Below are 9,577 nucleotides of genomic sequence, written 5' to 3' on the forward strand. Positions count from 1 at the left end.
AGAATTTAACAAAATTGCAAAACAAACTCAATGACTTTTTTAAGTGAAAATCCGTATATTTTTTTGTAAAGTGGATTTAAAAAATAGGTGACTACATAGGAAACCGTCCTAAGAAAAAAAGAAAAGTATATTTTGAGTAAGTATTTAAAAATTTACTGGAAATCAAAACTTTTTATTAACATCACAAATGATGAATTTCTTTCTAGTTCCTTTAATATTTTTTAATCATGTGGCACCACAAAAAACATCGAGCTTCTTTTATTTATTCAGCCTTCTCAAATAATTTAAAACTGTTTGGTTATGGATGTTTTGTTTCTTGATGATCGTTTATGTGACTGCTTTTATATCATATTATCGACTTTTTCAATGAATGGTTGACCAGAACGAGTTGCATCTTTATCATTAAATTTTCCAGATCAAAAACATGCGAACCATTGACACATAGGCCAGTCTTTTCAATAATACACCTCTACCATAAACATCAAAAATTGTTTACACTCTTTTTTTAATTGAAGTTGAATTAAAAAATGTATCGAATTTTTTTTCTTATTTTCACTTATTTTAAATACTCAATAACTTTTCATTGAATTAATAAATATCACAAAGTTTTTTAATTTATTTTATGAAATGTCCCCTTTTAAACGCACGCTAATATGACACGTTCAAATTAGCATTATTACAATTATGTTATGTAATGAGGAAAACGTTAGAAACTTTTCGACTACTTAATATATTCATGTAAACTTTTTGAAATAAAAAATTTATAAAACTTATATTTTTCTTGAAAAGAAGTCGGGACATACTTTAACTTAGTTTGAAATTTCTTATAATGGTATCTTTATTGGTCCATCTCAATGACAAATCTGATTATCGATAGCGAATGTCCTTTCTCTTCTTTTAATATTCTTCAAAAGGAATTAGAAAGTATATAATTTTATTGTCTATCAAGAAAGGGAAAAAAGAAGGGAAAAGAAGTAAAAGGGAAGGAAGAAAGAAAAAATTATTCAATGATCTGCCACTACAAAGAAACTCAATTTTTCCGAGTCTTGATAGCGTGTATTTTTTATTGTAGGTCTACTAGGTTTATGACTATAAAATACGCTTTCGTTATTCTTATCTTTCATTTTCTTGTAAAAAAATTAATCGAGTAATAATTTTTTAATTACAATAACTTATAGCTATGGTTCTTAAACTATTTTGATTTGCGTATCTATCTCTCTTATTAAAAACATTCAAACGACTTGTACCATCAATTTACAAAAGAAAGAAAAACAGCATTATGCGAAGTTTATAATTTATTATATAATTGTAATAAACCATCTTTGAAAAAAAATGTATTATATAAGTGATGATAAGAAATAAAAATTGAATAAAAGTGCTTACAACATTATAAAAAAATTTAAAAAAAGAAAAATATACAATATTATTAACATTATTAATAATAAATATAAATTTTTAAAAAGAAGTTAAAAAGGGGTAATTTGCCAAATCTTTTTCATGATTTCTAAAATCTTTCCGCGACCCTTTTTAGGGTCGGAGCCCCCATTTTTAGGAACACTAACTTATAAAACAACGCATTCATGTTCTATCGCTTTTTATTCTCTAAATTTTTGTTGAGATCTTTATTTGTATCAATTATTCATTGCATCATCAAAATATGTAAATCGACTATCAAAATAAATTGATTCTATAATTGCATCTTGCATCAATAGAATATAAAGGATATCAATGATCTTGAACTTTTCTAATATGTAAAATAAATAAAAAATAAAATAATATAAAAGTAAGAAATTAAATGATCTAGAAAGTAAGAATCGATTAAAAATATAAAAAATATAAGAATAAGAATTAAAATAATAGGGGACAAAAAAGAAACAATAGAGTTCAAAGCGGTCACCGAGTAGAAATGAGATAAAACCCCATTAAACGTCTAGCTACGATACCCTCGATTATTATCTGGTCAGCAAAAGATCAGAGTTGCTTCGTATCTCTGTGAGCGCCGTTCGTTGTGGTCCCATGATTCCACGAGGCGGAAGCTGTTTATTAACGTGAGGTAATGATGATGATGCCAGAACGACGACGAACACTCAGGTCACCGACAACGCAGAAGCCAACGGAACCGATACCAAACGACATCTTATATTCGAGAGCCAGGCATACTTGCTTAGTTATTAATGTGTGTGTTCATTAAAATTAATTCTTTCAATAAAAAAAAATTTTGAAAGAGTGACAGAAAAAAGGAGAGAGAGTAAAAAGGAAAAGTGAGAAAGAGAAGTAAAAGAAGAAGAAAAAAGAGGAACTCTAACACGAAGAGGTGTCAAAGAAAAGAAATGAAAAACTTGAAGAATCAAAACCTTCCTACTAATTGAAAGTTTCGATTAAAGGGACAACTAAAGGACATCAGAAGGTATAAGTGGACACGGAACTCCACAAAGGACATGTGCAATCTCTATTAAATTCAAATTAATTTCCAACGAAGTAAACTTTTATCGATATCTACGAAACGTTAACGACCTACGTCGTTTACAAGCTCTCATCAAGAATTCCTCGCTTTTCGGTTTGTTATTACGACGTAGTTACAGCTATTTGTGGCTTTTTCCCAAAACGAAATTCACTAACTGCAATTAGAACGAAATTTTGGTGCTACGTTTTACGGGTATTCTCGTTAGAATACGAATTTTCTGCGGAGAATGATATTTTTTGTAAAGAGAAAGTGAAAATAATTTTGTTTTGCTTATATGTTTTTTTATCGATTTTTTTAATTTATATTTTTCGTTAAAGAATTGAGGGAAAGAAAAATTCAAGTACAATCTTTGAGCTTTTTTTTACTGACGTATCAATCTTTGTGTTTGTCAAAGTGGATGCTCCATTGATCATCAACCAATCGATAAATCATATTGCAACGAATGAATTTAATCTCTGATAGAGAATTAATAAGGCGTTCAATTAGTTTGCGGCTGCTTTCTTATGCTGTGTTATCGCGAGAGTGTAGGTGTGTGTGTGTGTGTGTGTGTATACGTGTAATATGTGATATGTGATGTCAATTAGATTAATCGTTCGTTTATCGTGAAAAGGATTGAGTAACTCGTATAATATGACATACGAAGTTATGTCTGTCAATGATTTGACTTGATCTTCTCGTTCTCGTGATATTCATAGTTACTTTGAGTGATTTATATTTCGAATGAAATTTTTAAAAAAATTGAAAGATATTTGTTTTTTTCCAATGGATCGGTACGTAATCTCTTAATATCAACATACTTTTCAAAATAATTCTAAAAAGCCTGCTATTTGTTTTTTTTTTATATCTTTCTTATTCAAATGCGAACATAATTTGATCTTATAATACGTCTGTCCTAGTTTTTATGCGCTTGTTAACCCGTATCTGAATTTTTTCATATCATAATATTTTATTGAAAAGTTAAGGAGATATTCGTCTTACGGTAAAGTGAAACCAAAAATAGCCCTTTATCTTATATTCAAAGGATTTTCTTCTAGAAAGATAATATTTACTGAATTATATTTCTCTCTACACATAATCGTAGATTAAAAAAATAATTCTTTGGAGTTAAACGTCCTGTTTTTTTCTTTTGTTACAGTCTTGGTGTACCGGTACACCGTAGAAGAGCAAACAATGAGCATGAGAAGAACAGAAGCTAAGTAGCAGGCTATAGGTACGGGAATAGGACGAGAAAGCAACGAATAAAAAGAAATATAAGGAACAAAGAGTCGGAATAGAAAGTAGACGGACGAAGGAGAAGAAGGAGAAGAAAAAATATACGAAGAAAAGAGGATTTCAAAGTAAAGAAAGAAAGGAATAGAAAAAGGGAGGAGAGAAGAAGAAAATAGTGAAGAAAGCAAATATACATCGAAAATATGACGACGAGTAGAACTTTCAAAACTACATGGAGGCTAACGTGGTTTATTTGCCTGTTATTGGCCAGCTGTTTAGCGCAAACCTCACCAATGTGTCCAGAACAACGTGAAATCTCACCATGTTCCTGCTCCACGAAAAAGGCTGGTTTGGATATAGTTTGCGAGCAGACCGAATTAACACACATTTCTAAAGCCATGAATACTCTCAAAGGAAAACCAAATACTGTCATTTTCTATTTAAGACTCAGACACAATAATTTACCTAAACTTCAAGGCTACATGTTCCTCGGTCTGGACATACGTCATCTTACTATTCACAATAGCACTTTGGCTGCAGTTGAAGAATCCTCCTTGAACTCGATCGGTAAGTCGATAAGATCGATCAAATTTGATTAAAATTTCTTGTCTCTTGAAAAAATTCAATGTCTCCTAGATAAAAAATAATTTCCCTCATTCTTGAATCAATCATATTTTGATTTACGTTAGAGAATATAGCAAAAATAATTTAATGAAAGATTGAAAGACGAGACGATTCGAGAAAGATTTTTTATTTCAATAAATCGTATCCAGTACTCTCTTATATCTCTTATCATTTTTTACAGGCAACAAATTGACACAACTGGACTTCTCACAGAATTATTTAGGAACCGTTCCATCGCTGGCGTTACGAAATCTTCATCATTTACTTATTTTGAATCTCAATCATAATAAGATCAATGCCATTCATGCGAAAGCTTTCGAAGGCCTCGACACACTTGAAATTCTCACTCTCTACGAAAATGAGATATCTTCGATAGACGGGGAAGCATTTAAGGGACTTGATAAGTACGATATTTGAATATTTTTATAATTATTTTATTCCTACATGACAGGTTAATTTCTAATCAAAATACAAACGATTATACCGACAGTCGAAAATTAAAACGCCTCAATCTAGGAGGGAATAAATTAACAAGCATACCAACATCTGCTCTTTCCTCGTTGGATATGTTGAAGAAGCTGGAGATGCAAGAAAATAAAATACGATCTATCCAGGAAGCAGATTTTCAAGGTAAACAAGCGGATTTGATTTATATTTGATTAAAATTCTACGTTCAATGTTATTGCTTTTCTTCATTTAACTTTACGATAACTATAAGTATAAATATTGTTTTATTATTATCTTAAAATTGTTATATTTATTATTCAAGCTATGACTATCTATATAACTGAATTTAATTATAAGACATATAACTTTTGTTAAGACTTTGACTATATATATAGTTAGGGCATATATAGGTATGAATAAGGTAAGTTTATCGTTAATAATTGTCTAATTCGTACGATCAAATCTAGATTTAAACGTCTATTTAATCTTTACCTTTATTTAGATCAAATTATCGTATAATATTCACTTTAATACGAATTAAACTGTTGCTTTCTCGAGTTAGTTTCAGAGAATATTAAAAGAGACATAAATAATAAATAAAATTTCATGAAAGTTTAAATATAGATAAATATAGATATATGCACACACACATAGATTTCTTTAAAAATTTTATTAAAAGTATCAACACTATTTAAAAAAAAAAAAACAAAAATAATTAACTCAATGCTATTTCTAAAAGATAATCATCGTTGTGATTAATAATATTGATGTACGAATTTTCCATAGGTTTGAAAAGTTTGGACTCGTTAGGATTGGCGCACAATCAGATTCGATCTATACCAGCTCGTGCATTCTCTGATTTGTCACAATTAAATTCTTTAGAGCTTGACGGAAATGAGATAATCTATGTCGATCCAGATGCATTTATTGGCCTTGAAGGTGAGTCAAGTTTATTTACATGTAAACATTTTCTCGAAAGTAAACTTTTTTTTCATACTAAAGCAGATTTTATAAGTTATTTTACAAAGATATTAAATTTTCTGTAATATTTGAATTGAGACACGGTTTCTCTATTTTCATTGAAAGTTACTCACACAATTCTCTTTCGAAAGAAATGTGTGCACTCTAAACGTCATGCTTGAATACTCCAGTAGTATTGCAAAGTGCATCACACAAGCGTGATTTAATGTATGGAAGTAGTAGGTGATGCGCATCACGGATTACTTATATAAATCATACACACACACGTGCAACACGGATGTGTATGAGTAAGTTAGAATGCATTGCGTGTGGGATCTTTTAACCCTCTCGAGGATATATCAAAACGTTTAATTACAATCATTATGTAGTTCTGTACGTTACGTATAAAACACGAGGGTTTATTTACCTCGACGATACCGACTTTAATTACCTTTAATTAACCGTTTTACCTCGTAAAAATTACTCTTCTATAATCACAAATACAAACAAAAATGTCTTTCTTTTTTAATTTTTTTTTTTTTCTTTTCAGAAAATCTACAATATTTACGATTAGGTGATAACAATTTACACACGATACCGAGTGATGCTCTTAGACGCCTCCATCGTTTACGTCACCTTGACTTAAGAGCAAACAATATAACTGTGCTCCTAGAAGATGCTTTCACTGGTTACGGAGATTCAATATCTTTTCTCAATCTTCAGAAAAATTTGTAATTATAATTCATATTTTGATCTTTTACCTGTCAATGTCGACAGATCTCGTATCGACATAAACGTCCAAATGTTTCAACCTTTCAGAATTAAGGTACTACCACCGCTGGTATTTGAAAATTTAAATTCCCTGGAAACGCTTAGCCTACAGAATAATAAACTCACTCACATACCCGAGGAAGTGACAGAAACAATCGTCGACACATTGCGACATATCGACATAACAGGTAATGTTATGATCCAATTTCTATAAATAGTTCTGATTATAAACGTAGAGTATTTCATTTAAACCACAATATACGATTGAAAAGACCTTGTCAATTTTAAAATCAAATTTTAAAATAGATAATCTTGACGATACATAAAATTAAATTATCAAATATTACGACTAACGATTTGATTTATTTAATTTTTTTTGTATACAGACAACCCGTTGATATGCGATTGTGAGCTTCGTTGGTATCCAGCCTGGCTTCAAAATCTTCGCGACAAGGACGACGAAATAATGTCAAAGAAGCGTACGGTTTGTATGATGCCGTCCGAGCACCGGGAATATTCCGTGCAAAATATACCCTTAGAAAAAATGGGCTGCGTCAGAAAGAACGAGGAGAAAATGCCGTGGAATGGTATTGCTGTTTACCGGAACATCTGTTACGTTAACTTTCTCGCGTTTTTCATCGTCATCGGCTTATAAACCTTTTGTTTATCTATCTACCTTCGTCATTATAATTGTGTTTCTTATTATTTTTTTTATTTTTTACCTTACAAGAAGAGAGATCCGTATCATGAGAAAATCGCTAACTCGAAAAATACTTTTCTTTTATTTTTATTTCAAATTAAACTAGCAATCATTGCTCGTTAATCATTTGGCGTGCTATTTATTCATGATTTAACATATATTGGACAAGTCTTTTAGATACATTAAGATCTCGTTCCAATCGGATAGAGACATCGAATACGTTGTATGAAAGATAGCAATGAAAGTATAAGAAATTTAAGATGTCGTATTAACGTAACGGATGTCGTAGTAACGTTTCTCGTATTCTAATAGTAGTTATACTTTCGAACAGAGTATTCGTAAGTAACTGCGACAATCGATAGTTCTACGATGACTAGATCCTTTCACCTACTAAATTAGTTGATTTGCAAGAAATGTAAAGGTTCTATTCGCAAAAGATATGCAGTGGCCCGCGGGGGAGAGATTAGAGGAATGAAAAGAAAGTAGACTGAATTTACACACGGATTGTTCAATGTCTTAGATCATAGTCGTAAGGTTCTTCATTTAATCAACGTAAATGTTCGAAGAATCGTCTGATTATCGTTCTATTAAACAAGAAAAAGAAGAGAAAGAGAACGGAAATTAATTCCGTCGATCTCACGGAAGCGAATCTCGTTTGTTACGAGTGCATGAGCTTTCATCACCAAAACGTTACATATCAATATCGTTGCCAACCATTTTGTGAATATTCTTTAAGGTTGCGAAGCGAAAGGAGATTAGTATAATTAATAATAAAAAAGAGGAGAAAAGAAAAAGAAGAAAGATCCCTTTTTAAAAAAAATTAAGAAAAAAGAGAATATAATTAACTAAGGGGTCTAACCACTCAGATCCTTCGAAAAAGGGGTATATTCTAAAAAAATTCATAAATTTTTGAAAGTATAAACTGAAATATTTTTATTTTTTAACACACAGCAAAATACGGCTTCAGGAATTATTATAGGAATTATTTTACAATTATCAGGAATTACATTATGCTTAAATAACTTTTTGACAGAAATATTTAAAACTTTCGGCACTGCAGCAATTTCCACGGAGTCCCTCGGCACGGTAAACACTGATGCCAAATCACGAAAACGCCAGATGAATATGAAAATATTGTTTAATTTTGTTGAAAAAAAGTATTTAAGGGTTTTGGAAATTGTTAATTATGAATCTTATATTATTTTTCTTAAAAACGAAATAGCGAACTGGAAATTGCTGACATTTTCATTAAAAAGTGACTAAATCCTTTTAAAAATTAGGATTTGAGGATTGTTTAGATAGCTGATTATGAATCTGCTACTTTTTGTTGTTGAAAGACATAATAGCGGACTTTAAATCAAAGATTTTTAATTTATTTTTAATTAAATTTTTTCATAATATTACACATAAAATAATGGATAAAGCGTATGATCATTACAAATACGGTTGTGCATTACCATAGAATATCGTGAATAAAAGCTACATTTTTATCTATTTAAACTCAAATAAAGCGCTCTAACTCGTACTTTTCATATACTTAGAGCCCTTAGAATAAATATTTTTCATACCGCATCGGCGAAAAATACGTAGCAATATACTCTCCATTAGCAACTACATTTATTCTTAATGTAAATTTTTAAAAACATAATTCACTTATACTTACTGTCAAGCGAAGATTCTTTATTTATATGTTTGAATCGGAAAAATATTAACTGCATTATGCGCGTTTAAAGACACCATAACTTTCGATGCACAGTGAATCACAAATGCAATGCCCTCGACGTTTACGTTTCAATCGATAATTTACAGGTGTGCATTAGCTTACTTATCCATATCAAATGGTTGATAAAAACGCTACAGGGTCTGTAAAACATATTCCATGGGTTGAAAGACCGAAAATAATATTTATTCTTTTTATTTTACACGCGTGTTCGGGATTTAAAATTAGTGTACGACACGTATCTGAAAAGAATCAACTTATTTGCAGACAATGTCGCTTCAATACAGCGTACAAATTTTTTTTTAACCGTTAGGGAATTTATGAAATACAAATCTTTTTACGTCTGCTTACCATAAATGCCCCGATTGTTGAAAAAGAATTCGTATATTATATTGTAGTATCGCTATTTACGAGTAAGCTGATTTTATTCCAGATTTAAAATGACGATACAGCTAAGCTACGCGTATACTGTGTGGAAGGCCTCCGCAGAAATGCTGCAGTGCCGCAATTTCGTTTTATACTTTCGAGTCTATGAACATTTAAAAAATAGACCTATTTTAGTAGCGGTCTGGGTGACCCCCATAATAATACTTATAATAATAATAATTTAATAATAATAATAGTAATAATAATAATAATAATATAATAGTAATAATAATAATAATAATAATATAAATAATAA

General features: G+C 30.5%; 1 protein-coding gene across 3 annotated transcripts; it reads left to right on the forward strand.

Annotated features, from left to right (window-relative positions):
- Nucleotides 1–1,990: 1,990 nt before the first annotated feature.
- On the forward strand, nt 1,991–9,221 carry LOC106792016 (leucine-rich repeat-containing protein 15). 3 transcript variants are annotated; one of them, XM_014758110.1, is made up of 8 exons: nt 1,991–3,234; nt 3,600–4,240; nt 4,479–4,701; nt 4,788–4,927; nt 5,531–5,683; nt 6,255–6,435; nt 6,524–6,663; nt 6,862–9,221. In XM_014758110.1, exons 2-8 carry the CDS (start codon nt 3,877–3,879, stop codon nt 7,128–7,130), a joined length of 1,470 nt encoding a protein of 489 aa, XP_014613596.1. In that variant the 5' UTR covers nt 1,991–3,234; nt 3,600–3,876; the 3' UTR covers nt 7,131–9,221. The 3 variants fall into 3 exon arrangements, with proteins under 3 accessions (XP_014613596.1, XP_014613597.1, XP_014613598.1); XM_014758111.1 differs by having other exon boundaries at nt 1,991–2,557; XM_014758112.1 differs by having other exon boundaries at nt 1,991–2,407.
- The last annotated feature ends 356 nt before the right edge of the window (nt 9,222–9,577 follow it).

The sequence above is a fragment of the Polistes canadensis genome, unplaced genomic scaffold, assembly GCF_001313835.1.
Source record: "Polistes canadensis isolate GaletaPanama2010 unplaced genomic scaffold, ASM131383v1 scaffold_369, whole genome shotgun sequence".
Taxonomy (NCBI): Eukaryota; Metazoa; Arthropoda; class Insecta; order Hymenoptera; family Vespidae; genus Polistes; species Polistes canadensis.